This window comes from Pseudopipra pipra, chromosome 9, assembly GCF_036250125.1.
Source record: "Pseudopipra pipra isolate bDixPip1 chromosome 9, bDixPip1.hap1, whole genome shotgun sequence".
Lineage (NCBI taxonomy): Eukaryota > Metazoa > Chordata > Aves > Passeriformes > Pipridae > Pseudopipra > Pseudopipra pipra.
The window spans coordinates 29,184,761-29,199,060 of NC_087557.1; the positions used below are offsets into that span (position 1 = coordinate 29,184,761).

Below are 14,300 nucleotides of genomic sequence, written 5' to 3' on the forward strand. Positions count from 1 at the left end.
TTACCTCCTGCTGCAGTAGATCTTCTGGATAGATCTGTCAAAGACTATAAAATTGCTACTACAGGCAGTGGATTTTCTCCACAGGCTCCAGTACTGGGGCTTCGCTTTCCCGCCCTCCCCATCTCCCCTCACACCCCGGCGCCATCTTGGCCCCTCAGCCCTCAGGGCCTCACCTCAGCTCCACCGCGGCTCTGGGGTCACGGCCACGGCGGCGGCATCCATGACGAGCAGCTTCCAGCAGTTTCCATGGGCTGTCCATCTCTCCAGCCGGGCTGGGGTGGCTGCAGCACCTCGGGAGGTGGCTGAAAACGCCTTTGGCTTTTCATGTCCTTGGCCGCCAGGGAGAGGAGGGAGAAGCACTGAGGTGATGGGCCAGGGTTGAGAGGGGGTGTCCAGAGCAGCCCCACAGGGGCAGAGCTTTGGGGCTCTTGGGTGGACGCCACTCTCCTGTCCAAGGAATCGGGAGGCTTGAGGCACCATTCCTGCCGGGAGAACACCCACAGCATTCCCTGCCCTCTGTCTCCCACCTGTCCCGTGAGCAGGGCGAGGGCCATGTGCAGGCGCCTTCCCTCCAGCCTGGGGAGAAACCACTGAGCGGCTTCACCTGCGTGGCCTGTTGCTGAGGTGCCTTTGAGTGCCCCTGTGGGTGTTGGGCTCTGGGCAGGGGGGTTTCCAGCCCAGTACAGCTGCGGATGCAGGAGAGCGGGAGCTGGCAAGGTCTCCCTGTGCCCTTGGCAGTTGCGCTCCCCCATTTCCCGGGAGCAGGTGTGAAGAGCAAGGCAGCACCACGGCTGCAGGAGCAGCTGCTCAGGTGCTCAGTTTTGGGCAGAGCCACCAGCACCTGAGAGCTTTCCGGCTCAGGGGGAAAGGATGCAAAACTCTGCTCTTACGTTCACCACAGTTACTGCACATCTGTGTGCATCACACCTGACAGAGGCAGGTTTCGCTGGCTCTTTGCCTACACGTTTCCATCCCATAAGTGGGGGCAAAATACTTCCCTCACAGTGATGCAATGAACATTATTTTGCTACTCTTTGTTGCAGCTGTCAAAATGAACATATATACCGAGTCAAGTACCCTTCCCCCCAGGCTGTGTGTTTCATGTTTTTCCTTAACATGCTAATGCTTTTAGGCAGACATTTATTCTCTTCTAATCTAGATATTTTTTCCCTCACAAAGGTGGGCCCGGCTCTGGCAAAGGTAGCCAGTGTGAACAGTTAGCCAAGAAATACGGATTTTCTCACCTGTCCACTGCTGACCTTCTCCAAAATGAGTTATTGTCATTATCAGAGAGAAGTAAATTGATCAAAGACATCATGGAATGTGGTGAACCTGTGCCTGGTGTAAGCAACAGTTTTATTTGGGGCCCTAAGGTTAAACAAAGGCAGTGATAGGTAGATTGTCTAAAAGGGTGGAAATAAGATACTGGAGCTGAAGATTCCCATTTCAGTAAAACTGATCTATAACCTGAGGTAGAAGTTTCCTCATTACCAAATCTGGGGCACTTGTTTCTCCTTTCAGTGCCAATATTTCTTTACATTTCAGACTCATATAGGCAGTAAATTAGACATGAAACACAGTGAGACAGACGCATTGCAAAATGTAAGTATAAGTACAGGAAACAGTCCTTTTTATAGCTTTGCATTTCAGATTCAGAGCTGGTCCACCTGGCAGCTATTCTAAATCACAGTACCTGCAGCAGTTCCCTGCAGAGCTGGCTGACATCCCAGAGTAGCTGGACTGCAGATTAAGGGAGACTGAAGGCAGAGGGTGTTGTTCTCAGCTGGACTTGACTTTTCCATGGCAGGTCTGCAGCCCCAGCTCCTGGTGGGTCTTCAGCAAGTGCAGCTGGATCGTGGGATGTGTTTGTTAATGAAGGATACTGGGAAGTGCTGCTCGGGGGAAACTAAAAGCTGTGCTCAGGCTTGATTTTGATTGCTTTGCTCTTCAGCGTGTTTGGTCAGATGGGGTCACTTTCCATGCAGTGTAATTATATCAGTGACACAGCCAAATGCAATCAGATTGGAAAATGCTGCAGCAGTGCTCCAGAATTTCACAGGTATTAACATTCATTTTGAAACTATGAAATATTCTCAGGGACCTAGAGGGCACTTTGGGAACTCTTGGATGGATTGCAGCACTAGATTTGTGTGGCATAGCTGATCCTGAGAGAAGAAAAAACACAAGAAAAGACACCTGCATTCACAGGACTGACTTTTAGTCAAACAGGGCCATTTTCAGGGGGGTAGCATTAGAGTCAGTGTAACAAAAAAAGGTCTCAATCTTTTTCATTAATTAACCAAATAACTCCCTTTCTTTCCTGTACAGGGTATTGTTCTAGAGCTGCTGAAGGAAGCCATGGTTTCCAGGCTAGGGGACACAAAAGGATTCCTGATTGATGGGTATCCCCAAGAGCTGAAAGATGCAGAAGAGTTTGAGAGCAAGGTGACCATATAATTGTAATGCTGTTATAACTCCTGTCAAGATACAACTGTACTTCTGGTGCTGATTTTACCCAAATTTAATGCAAACCAGGAACAACTCCCATTTAGTGGCAAGCACCATTTCAGAATCAGTTTTCTGATTCTAGTGGATGGCACCATACTTCTTAGGAAAATCTCATCTATTTGATGTAGATTCATGAATGTATGTATCTTCCCAGTTAATATTTCTTACCAGTAAGCCAGCTCTGCCAAAGCTTGCTGCCACTTGAAACAGCAAAGCACAGATTTAATTTTTGTGAGGACTAACAGGTGGCACAGCCATAAAAAGAACGTTCTGCAAGTGGCTGCGTGGCACTTCAGGGAGTTATCCATTTCCTCAGGATGTGCTAAGACCTACTGAGAAGTCTCAGCCATGCATTTCTCAGCCTGCAGAAAATACTCTGTATAAGCCCTGTGAATGAATTTGCAGGGTTTAGAAGAAGTGGTGAAGCAAGAAAATCAGTTAAATATATATTCTGCCATATTACACACCACAAATGTCCTAAACAAGTTTGAAAGGTAATAAAACTTTAATGAATCACCTGTTTTCTCCCTGAACCTTTAGCTGCTTTATTTAGGTTTTTTACCACAAAAACCTAGCAAGATACAGGCATCAGAAGCTGGACAAAATAATGGGCAATGGGATTTGCTATTCACAAAAATGTTGCTCTAGTTCCTCTACTAAAATGCTGTAGATTATTAAAAAAAACATTGGAAATTTCTTTCATTTTGTGTATAAGGAGGAACTATTTCAGCAGAGCTGCTTTTCTGGCAGGCATACATGTCATGTCCTGTGAACACTGGTCTGTGTTATGAAGTAGGATTTAGAGGTTGGAGCATCCTGGCCTGAGGCATTGCCAGGCAAATAAGTCTTGATGCATCCAGTGCAAAAGCAGAGCCCCTTTCAGTCCCACAGACACTGTAGCAGCAAAAGATCCTGTAGTCCTGAGCTGCCTTTGACATTTGGAGTAAAATACAGGGACCTCAAGTGATTATTTTGAATGTGCCAGGTCACCCCTGTTGTTCCATATATCCACTTTTCTCAGGGTGGACTTGGCTGGCTGAAAGCTGCTCAGTGAGGCTGTGAAGCTTTTTTAAGTGAGTCATTATTGAGATAAAGCTTTTTAGCTCTTTCTAAAGGGCGATGAGAAGTTCTTCCAAAATTATAACTGAATGAAAAGGGATACACATCAGGCTTCATTAATTAATGGCAGCAAAGTACAGATGAATAATGCTACATATCTGCATGATGTGTAAAAGGCATTGTAGTTGTTAACAAAGAGCTGTTCTATTTAGAAGACACTGAGAATAGTGCTTATACTTCAAAGTTTGATAGCTTTGACTCATGAGCTATGTAGAAACAGCTTATTCCTCAGCCAGTTTTGCCCAGTTCCTTTCTGTGATACAACTGTACTTTTACCCAGCCATAATTGTAGAGAAGCACACCTCTCTGTTCCCTCCTCAGTCTTTCTGCTGGGTGAGAAGTAGAAAACATTATTAAATTATAAGTTCCATACCACCAAGTGGAAAGTACCCAGTAAGACCTGATTGTTTGGCTTCCTGCAGATGTCCCCACAGCATGTATTATGTAAGGTAAATTGTGTTGGGAAAATAGTAATAAAAAAACCCCAAACCAGTTGTAAAAATTGCTGTAATATCTGACCAGGGCACTACTTTCACTTTTTGTAATTTTTAACTTGGAAGAATGACATTTCTGTGATTCTATCTGAATTCCAGATAATAGCAATATTGAAAATTTTAAGAAAACCATATAGATTTTTCAAAAGTGAATCAGACCCTGTCTGTCAAGCAAGATGCAGTTGTCTGATGCTATCAGTCAGTATATTCCTCACTGTAAGGTGATGATATGACTGTGGCTGGTGAAAAGAATCATTCCCCATTTGTTCTAATTGAGAACAGACCATGGAATTCCTCATATGAAACTGTGGAGGAAATAACTTCTCACTATCCTAGTCCAGTTACACAAAAAGACCATTTATTTAAATCATTGATGGAGCCCACATCTTTTTTAACTTGTCTATGTCTCTTGCACTATTAAACCTCCTTGTTGGCTTTTTGAATCCCCAAACCCAGTGCTGCTACTGCTGATAGCATTGATGTTTCCTGGGCTGTGTGGAAAAAATTGATAATGTAGATAAGAGTCTGTCATTGAACTGTCCAACATCATCCCTTGGCTTCAGCTTCTCTTAAAAAGTCATTGAGGTTGTAGACAGGTCAACACAACCCAGACATCCTCGGCCAAATGCAGAAGGCCTGACATGAAATATTTACCTTTGGAATATTTCTTCCTTCCAGGGCTGTCAACAAAGGTACCAAGGGCAATTTCCATGTATCAGTCATTTAGATTTCCTTTGCTGTAGCCGTGATAAAAGTATAATTTTGTAATGGTCTTTTTTCAAGACTTCTCACTTTTTCCTGAAAGGTGCTCTCCAAATCCCTGCTGGAAAGGGAAGGAACGAAGAAAAAGACTGAGAGTGTCTTTAATACATAAGTGCATGGAAAAATTATCCCTTTGTTTTTCACTGAGCCCTTAACACCTATATTTCACTTGATAGAGTGGCTTTTATCCCTTTGGACTCAGCCCAGCGGTTGTTGCTCTGACAGAACCTCGTGTCAGAGAGCACTGTGCCTGAGCAGGGTGCAGACAGAGTGTACTGCAAGATTTATGCTAAATGACATGCATGTTTTTCAGTGTTTCAGAGGAAGAACGATGAGGATTTGTTTAGAACTTCCTGGCTCTCTCCTAAAATATTATAAAGAACTTTTTGCTCTTTCTTGCCAGTTCTTTTTTACCCATAAATACTGCAATATCTATGATCAAATGTAGAGAGAGACAATTATTAACTGTCTCTGCCAGGCCTGAGAATAAAAATAAATGAATCTCTGTTTATTTTCTTTATAGAAAAGAACAGACTCTCCCTCACGACTAGTTTGGCACTAGCCAAACAGCAGTAAATGGTGGGCTTCTCAGAGAATCTGGCAACCACTTGCCAAATTGAAAATGCAGAGCAATATATCACATCCTTCCTTTATGCCATGGGTAGTGATAATGTGGGTACACTGCAAATAAAGACATAAAATCCTGTGTGCCATAAAATAATTCACAGGGTGTATTCCTGTGCACATTTGATGGTGTTCCTGAGCCTGTCTGCTGTTACCCATTTCCATTTCAAGTGAGCATACTTTAAATTGGACATTTCCTTCTGTTGGGTCTTGGAATTCTAAGCTGTAGTTTATCCCTCCCTTTTCCCAGGTTGAACAAAGCAAAGGCCAGAAACAGAAGTGTGTCAAGTATTCTGTAAGTCCTGCAGTGTTTGCATCAAGCTTTGATATCACAGTTGCAAATAATGAACTGAGTATCTTCAGTCCAAGTAGCCAGAATTTGTCAGATCATCTCCCTTTATCTCTCTGTGTAGGGCCCAGTCAAGCACAGCCTTCATCCTCAATACTGGGCTTTCCAAGTGCTGTTACAGTGATGACTCTTTCAGTATTATCCAGAGAAAATCAATTTCCCCAGACCAGTGGTTTGGGAACACTTATTGTTTGACTTTGTCCCCAGGTTGGGGAGCCCAAAGTCGTGTTCTGCCTGGACTGCTCTGCAGAAACCATGAGCAGCCGCCTTCTGCTGAGGAACCAGAGCAGTCACAACCCTGATAACGCCGAGACCATCAAGGAGGGGATCGAGAGCTATTACCAAGCAGCAAAGCCTCTGATTGCATACTATGAAAGCAAGACACAGTTATGCAAGGTAAACTGCTTGAGCTTTCTCATTAAATCATTGCTTTCTGCCTCCATTATGTAAGCAGTGTTTGGAGAATCCTGTCACGACGCCGTTTGTGAACTGTTTCCGCGCTTCCGGTTTGTTCTCATTTTGCTCTTCCCTGGTTTGTTTGCAACTTCTATGAACTTCTGAGTCCCACAGTGCAGTTTGAAAGAGCAAAATCACAGAGTTATGCTTAATCTGGGAACATATCCTGAATCACTACCTCATCTGTATGGAATCTCTTATTAAACAGTAATTCTGGAAAGCTTTTCTTTAAGTATTAGGATTTATTTCTTTATAAGGGCTTTCAGAATTTGGATGAAAGATTATGTTAATCCAAAGTCCTTTAGTTAAATTTACAAATCTGAAAGCGTATATCCTGAAATAAAACAGACCTGCATATAAGAAAGACCTTTTTGCTGGAATAAATAACATAGTTATATGAATTTCAGTGACTTACCTCAGTTTACACCTGCTCAGGATGTGATATTTAGAGCATTTTTTTTAATTTTCTAATCAATACTTTACACTGAAGCAAGAAAAATTGCATCAGTGCACTTAGCTGATGTATATGCAGGCACATCTGTAGGCTCATTTATAAGGGATGTTTGGGGTTCTTTTTCTTTATTTCTCTGCTCTGTCATGGAAAACTGTCCCTTATGTTCAGCTACAGAAAGATCTAGTCCTGCTGCTCTGTCTTGTCCTAAAAAGGAAAGAATCCAATAATAATTGCTGGAAATATTATGGCATCTTTTTTCCAGGAGGCTGTAGCAAACATGCAAATCACATACCCCAAACTTTTCTCCTCTGCAGAGTTCCCAAAAGAGAAACATGCAGCTAATTTATGCACCCATATCCTGACCTGAGAACAGAGTAAATAACACAGAGCTGAGAAAAATGAAACTCAAAGGAATTAAGTCCTGATTGGTGTCCTTTGCTAACCCCACAATAAGAGCACATAAGGCCAAGTCTAGAGGGGCAGAAAAAAGCTCCCACTTACTTTCCACCTTCAAGCTTATGAAAGATAACCTGGTTTATTTGTTGTTCCATTGAGCAGCTGTCTTGCCAGCATTGCAGGGATGTGTCTGGTTAAGGATTCAGTGCAGTGCACAACACACCAACACAAAGGCAAACAGGGCTCTCTGTCTCAATATCCCACTGCATGAGCTGTGCCTACCACAGTGTTTCCCTCTTGGAAGCATCAGCAAAGAGCAGCCCCAAAGAGAATGAAACCACACTAAATGCTTTCACACAGATTTTGCGTTCATGGTCTGCCTCATTTCACTTGACCTGGACTTCCCTTGCCCTTCCTGAATACTTCTGCTGCAAGTTCCTGCTCCATCTGCTGTGCAGTGGCAAAACATGCAGTCTCTTCTTGAAGGCTGATGCTCCTTAGCTCCTGAAGGGACTTGCCTAATCTGTGGGTCAGAACTGAGTGTGATTTCTACTCTTCTCATTGGTTTTTGGGGGAACTGACACTGTAGGTTTGCATGTTAGAAAATAGCTGTGCCTTGCTTGAACAGACCCACCCTGCTTTTCTTACAATGGCTGTACATTGCCTGAACTTGCTTCTGGTGATTGTAGGTGTGTTCAACACACATCCATCTTCTGGGTGTGAAAGATCTGTAAAATCAGCTTCATAAACAATATAATGGAAAATGGCCTTTAAAGGTTGAAAAGCGTGTTCTGTTTTCCTTGGACACAGCCACTGAAATGTCTGCCTCATCCACTTCTTACAAAGAATATATTATAAAATACATCTGCTATCAAAGCTGTGACTCCACCATCAATACCCCACCCCAACCCTTATAATGTGGACAAGTACATGTCAGTGATCTATTAGCATTTAGAGAACACTGCCAAAATCCTCAGCAGAGGTGGGATTTTAAAATCAATCCTCCCCAGGCTGTCCTTGTCACCCCCAGCCAGCTGTGGGTACAAGCCAACAGCCCTGGTGCCTGTGCAGCGAGCACCAGAAGCAGATGTAGTTTTTGTACAAGAAGCCTGTTAATGTTTTATTTTTCATGGGTGAGAGAAGTGATTTTTTTTTTAACCAAGAGTTGTTGAACTGTCTGTTTTAAAGTTTACTTTGCACCTACGGTGAAAGTGCAGAAATAAGTCTGAGCACTTTCTTGCACAGGGCAATTGGCTTCAGTTCTATTTCTGATGTTCCCTATCCAGATGTTCCCTGTCAGTTCTGAAGTGGACTATGCTGGAATAAAAAAAAGAAAACAAACAAACAAAAATCAAAACAAAAAAGCCCTCACAAAACCAAAAAAAACCAACCAACCAAAAATATTCCAAACAAAAAAAATCTCAACAAAACATTCCAGTTTGGAAATACACTAAGTATTGTGAAACAAAATAACTTTTTTTCTGGAAGGAATTCTTGCTTAGGAAATTTTTCTAGGCAGTTTTCCTGTATAAGTTAACTCAAAGAGTTTAATTAGACAGTCTGACTTTGTCATCTCCAACTGCAGCTGGCATGGTGATGTCCCTGCAGTGCCCAGTCCTGCTTTGAGCAGGAGGCTGGACTAGATGACCCACTGGGGTTCTTTCCAACCTCTGTTACTATCCTGTAAATGTGCATCTTACAAACCTCTGCGTTATTTGGCTCAACAATTTGAAAAATAAAGACAAATAAATACAGTTAAGGTTTGCTCAGTGGCTGTTTTGAAGCAAAGAGAACTAGATAATACAAAGTGTGCAACTGTTGGCTGTGTGGGGGAATTAAGAGAAGGGAGACATTTAGGTTTACAGTTTTAAAACTGTCTTACTGGTGGATATGTTGAAGCTGTGTGGAAGAAAGGAGAGAGCCAAGGGGAAGTTTGCAATTCCCAGGGCACGGGGTTAGTTTCTTATTTATAGCAACAGATTTTACAGATGGCCAAGCATTGACATTAGCAGCCACTCTGATGTTCTCTGAATGATGAAAGGAAATTCAGGTGGAAAGCAGAAAAACTGACAATAATAACTTCTGACCAAATAAATATAAATTATGACTGCAATTTTTTTTTTTTTTGGTGTGGGCTAGGCTAAAATAGTCCTTGTTTTTTTTGGTATTTGTAATATCATATACATACACAGAAGACTGCGGGAGTGGGTGTTGAGATTTTAAGAGGAATATTAGAGTCTAAATCCCACTAACTGCCACAAAGATTCAGCATTAACCTTTTCTAGCCAGTTTACTGCAGTGTGTGACTAAGCACCACTGAACTCGAGGTGAAATAGTGTTTAATTGTATAAGTGATCATTGGAGGGCTTGACTGTAGCACCCAGCTCCTGCTTTGCCACAGGAAAGAAAATCAGAAGTAGATTTGTTCAACAAGAAAAGAGGGTTGGCATGTTGGGTGTCATTTGATTTCTCCCCTTGAAGTGTGTTTAGGGCTGGACAAAGTTTTCCACAGACTGGGAGCAGCACCTGGCAATGGTGGTATGTGTTTAACTTGTGCTATCCAGTCAGAAGGTTTTCAGTCCTGAAACAGGCTGATTAAATATGCAAATGTAAAATCCAGTCCTGGGCATAAGGCCAGCAAAAGGTCTGGTGTGGGAATTGGATGCTGGCTGAGCACTCAGTGGAGGAGGAACTGTCACACCTCATCAAGGTGAGCTCGAGAGGACAGTGCCAAGTGAGCTTCCCTGCCCTGTGCTTTGGAACAGGCATTAGGGCACGGCTGGATGGAGCCTGATAAACACGGTGGAGCCAGACAAACTCAAGTCTGACCTGACTTCTCTGCCCTCATTAGGAATTCTCTCCTTGCTTTACTTGCCCAGAAGAGATATATGGTTGTAACAGCATTCCCACTTTAATCCTTGAGAATGTTGTGACCTTCAACAAGACAAGAGGGCTGGGTCTAAAGCTGTGCCAGGGGAGGGTTAGGTTGGATGTCAGGAAGAAATTTTTTACAGAGAGAGTGCTCAGCCATTGGAATGGGCTGCCCAGGGAGGGGCTGGATTCTCCATCCCTGGAGGTGTTTAAGGACAGACTGGATGTGGCATCAGTGCCATGGGCTGGGAACCATGGCAGGGTTGGAGCAAGGGTTGGACTCGATGATCTCAGAGGGTTTTTCCAACCCAGCTGATTCTGTGATTCTGTGACCTTCTCTAGACCCAGAGTTCCTGTGCACAGGTGCATTCATAAATAACTAATGTGATATTTGGAACTGGAACATTTTTTCACTCTGCTGGCCTCTGAATGAGAACAGTGACCTGCTGAAGCTGACAAAAGATCAGGCTCTGTTAGAAATGTCCCTTTGGCCAAGATGAGCAGTCAGTGTTTGTGCCCAGCAGAGGCACGAGGTGTGCACAGAGGTGGAGACTCTGGGGGCAGGTGAAACATCTGTGAACCTGCCAGGAATCAGTAACAGCCATCCTTCCACCACCCTGCTGAGGGGAAGGACTGGGATGGAACTCACAGGAGTGTATTTGCAAGGGAAGATGAACTGATTGGAGAATGAAGTGTCCTCTGCTACTCTTCTGCTAAGGCTTTAAGTTTCTAAATTGTTAATAGAGAATTTTCAATTATTTTTTTTAAAAAATCATGTTTTGGGGATTTAGTTTAATATTCCATAATTCCTTTCACAGTCAGTTACAGAACCCCCACCTACTGCTAAGGACAGCAAGTGGCTGCTTTTCAATAAAGACCCTGTGCTGGAAATGCAAGGGCTGAAAGCACTGCTCACAAAAACACCCATTGCAAGCTGCCAGAGTCTGTGGGAATCAGATGTTTCAGATTAATGAAATGAAATGAAATGCTCTATGGTAGCTGTAATAAGCAGGTAGATGCTGTTATTTTTAAATTTATTTCTCAGTGATCTCCAAGGCAGCCGGACAGAAAAGTGCATCAGAAAATTTAGTGGACACCTACTTGTGTTTTGACATGGCTAAATGTAAATCCCTCTGAATATATGGCCTTCTGTCAATTGAGAAGAAAGGGAGGGGAAAAAATGATTGTTTTTAATATCTGACTCATCTTTTAAAGCTCTTTTCAAGTGACAGTCTGTAGGAGGGTTATAAGTTATAGAGCAGAGCAATGCGTTGGGAGTCAAGCAAGACACCACTGATCCCACCTAGCTGCCATCAGGCACCTGGGAGGTGTCTGGAGGACAAAGCCATCTGAGGAAAAAAAGCATGAGTGTAACAAATAAGCAGTCCAGAGCAGAGGATTAAAGGTGTCCAAAAACTTTCCCTGTTTCAGGTCACACGCTACCAAAGCTTTGCCACCTTTTTCCTTCTTTTTTTTTTGTTTTAATTATTTTTTTCCTCAGTGTTGTTCTACTGTTTCTTTCTAAAATCAGTTGAAGTCACATACTCCATAACCATTATGAAAGAACACGTGACCATCCACCCTCTCACAGTCTTCCCTCGTGAGCCTTCTCATGCTGATGCCATTATAAGTGTGGCTGGGGTTCTAAATTCCAAAACCTACATCAGCTGGAGATTTGTTGACAGAAAACTTAATTGGCCGATTTTAATGACAAAAGGAGCAACATTGTACCATGGGAGTGGTTACTCCAGCCATTTTTCACACGAGCTCATTAAATCTCCCTGTGTTTGAAGTTACCTAAAGCCACAGCTGCATTTCAAAACTGGAAGCACTATTGGAAAACTATATGGATCTTGCTTTTATGAGAAGCCAGCCTTAAATAACCTTGAAAGCAGTCCTAATTTATGAGGTTTGTTATATTCTGAGAAAGGGAAACACACAGTTTTCTCTCTGGAGCTGCTGAGAGTGTCATTGAATTACTGTAGTACTAGATGTGAATTATGGTCACATTAAGTTAGTTTTGTGCCACAGTGTTAAGTTAGTTTTATGAATTGGGCCTTTGTTATTTAGGAGGCTGGTGTGGGAAGCACTGGGGCTGTCATTAGTCACGCTCATCCATATTTTAGTGTTGCTGTTGGGAAGTAGTGTTCCAGCCTGTCATAAAGGGCAGCCATTTCCACGCTTACAAAGCTAATTCCTCCTCACAACTCCCTAGATCCTGACCTGAGTATCAGTCCCAGTTCTGAAGAGGCCACCAAAAAGCCAGTGGCAATCGGCAGGGCTGATAAGATTAGATCAGTTATACAGTGCAGATGTATTTATGGAGTAAAGAGAGAGTAAAAATACGTCATCAGACAAGAGAACTTTGAAATGGCTGTGGCCTTCACCCTGTGTGAAGTATACATCCTTTGGGACAGCCATATGGAAATAGGTGTCTTGGCAGTTGAGACAGGCAAAACAAACTGTTTTATAGCAGCTGAGATGGGAGTTGTTGGTTTTATTGCAGCTGGAGAAGGTATTTGGTCCAGCATAGTTCAACATTCCCCTTTTCTCTTTGCTCCTAGTGAGTACCCCCCTCGAAACCCTTTGTCTTCATGGCACAGAAAGCTTCTGACAGACACACAGCCCTTGCTGGAGAACTGACTTTTGTAAGGCACGAGCTGCTGCTTCCTGAACTATTCCAGCATTCCTGAACTATTCCATGTGTTTGCTTCAGCACTGCAGGAGGCAGCAGCTCCAGCAGCTGCCACCCATGAGGGAGAGCAGGGCAGGCAAGGGAACGGTGCCCTGGAAGCTGCTGGGAGGGAAGGGGGGGTTCAGCTCAGACTGGAAGGTGTCCATGCAGTGATCCCAGGGGGTGCAGCCAGCCAGGCTCCTTCAGGGCTGCCCAGGCTGGGTACCCAGTGCTGGAGCTGCTGTGTGTGGAGCCACTGGTGGGATGTGCCAGCGCTTCCGACAGGAGGCTACAGGGACCAAACTCTGCCACGTCTGCGGGTGCCACCAGGAGTGACACCAAGGCACGGAGTGGGAATGCAGGATCTCTGAAAGGAGCAGCTGCTGACTCCCACACAGGGCTCAGCACTGAGGGACTTAACTGTACATGGAGTGCAGTGAGGCTGCACAGGAGCTGGCTGTGAGCCAGCACCGTATCTGAGCAGCATTTCTCGGCCTATTTAAAAAGGACATGTTTTGAATATGAAACTCCTTTAATTCTTCTGCAGAACAAAGAGGTGGCAGCAAGTTTGATGGTCAGGAACGTCCCCTTCAAACACTGCAATGGTCTGGCATCCTGGTCAGCAACCTGGAGATGAAAATGCAGCACATAGTTCAGAAAAAGAGCATTTAGCAAAGTTGTCCTGGGTCGTGCAAACTCCATGGCATAAGAGACAAGCATGGAGAAGCAGAAAGGACACTTGCTTTTGAGTAGAGACCAAAGCTCTCAGCAGGCATCTGAGAAAAGGAATAGTCACCAGATGCATCTGTGGGGTGTACCCAGCCAGTGGGAAAGCTGCTTCTGTCCCTGCTGTGGGGGCAAAAGACAGCTCTCCTTCCCCGAGCAGTGACCCGTGTGACACTCATTGTGTGGGATGGACATGGAACTCATCGCTCCCAACAGCTCGGGGCCACCTCACGTGCTCCAGGGAACACACACGAGTGTTCCTGGCTGCAAACATAATCCTCCTTTGCTGAAAGGCAGCTCCTCTTTCTCAGCATAGGAAAGTTAATTGGTCCTTTTTTTGGTGAAGTACAGTCATGACAAATAAGTTGAACAGAAAACTGAATCTTTGGGGTGTTAAAAAAATTTCTTCAGTGAAAGGGAGCGCTTGTGCCATAAAAGCAGTGCCCCTAGAAAAGATGAGTTGTCCAAAGGACATCATAAACCCAGAACCAGTTCACCAAACTCCCAAATACAAATGCACAGCAACACCCAAATTTGCTGTGTTAGGGAGTGGCCGTGACCCCAGAGGGCTGTGCAGCCCTTCAGGACCTCGACAGGTTGGAGATGAGCCTTGGAAACTGTTCTGTATCCCAAAGGGGTACTTTTGCTTTCAAACCCGAATATTTCAGAGAAAGAGCTTAAGCTCCTTCACTTGATTAATGTACTTTGCCACAGATGATGGAGCCTACGGAACCTTCTTACATAAATCTGTGGAAACAAAGTGGATAATGTGGATTATGGAAGCTGCTCCTCTACATTAGAATGCTTCTAACATGAAACAGAGTAACTTTCACTTTATATTGGACCAGTTTTTTGTGTCAGTGTTTA

At 43.8% G+C, this 14,300-nt stretch overlaps 1 protein-coding gene across 1 annotated transcript in view; it reads left to right on the top strand.

The window, feature by feature from the left end:
• The window catches only part of AK5 (adenylate kinase 5), a 75,682-nt gene that overhangs the window by 59,865 nt on the left and 1,517 nt on the right, over nt 1-14,300 (top strand). The window contains exons 11-13 of the mRNA XM_064665560.1: nt 1,180-1,343; nt 2,329-2,445; nt 6,064-6,252. Coding sequence (XP_064521630.1) covers nt 1,180-1,343; nt 2,329-2,445; nt 6,064-6,252 — 470 coding nt within the window. The remainder of the gene's footprint in view (nt 1-1,179; nt 1,344-2,328; nt 2,446-6,063; nt 6,253-14,300) is intronic.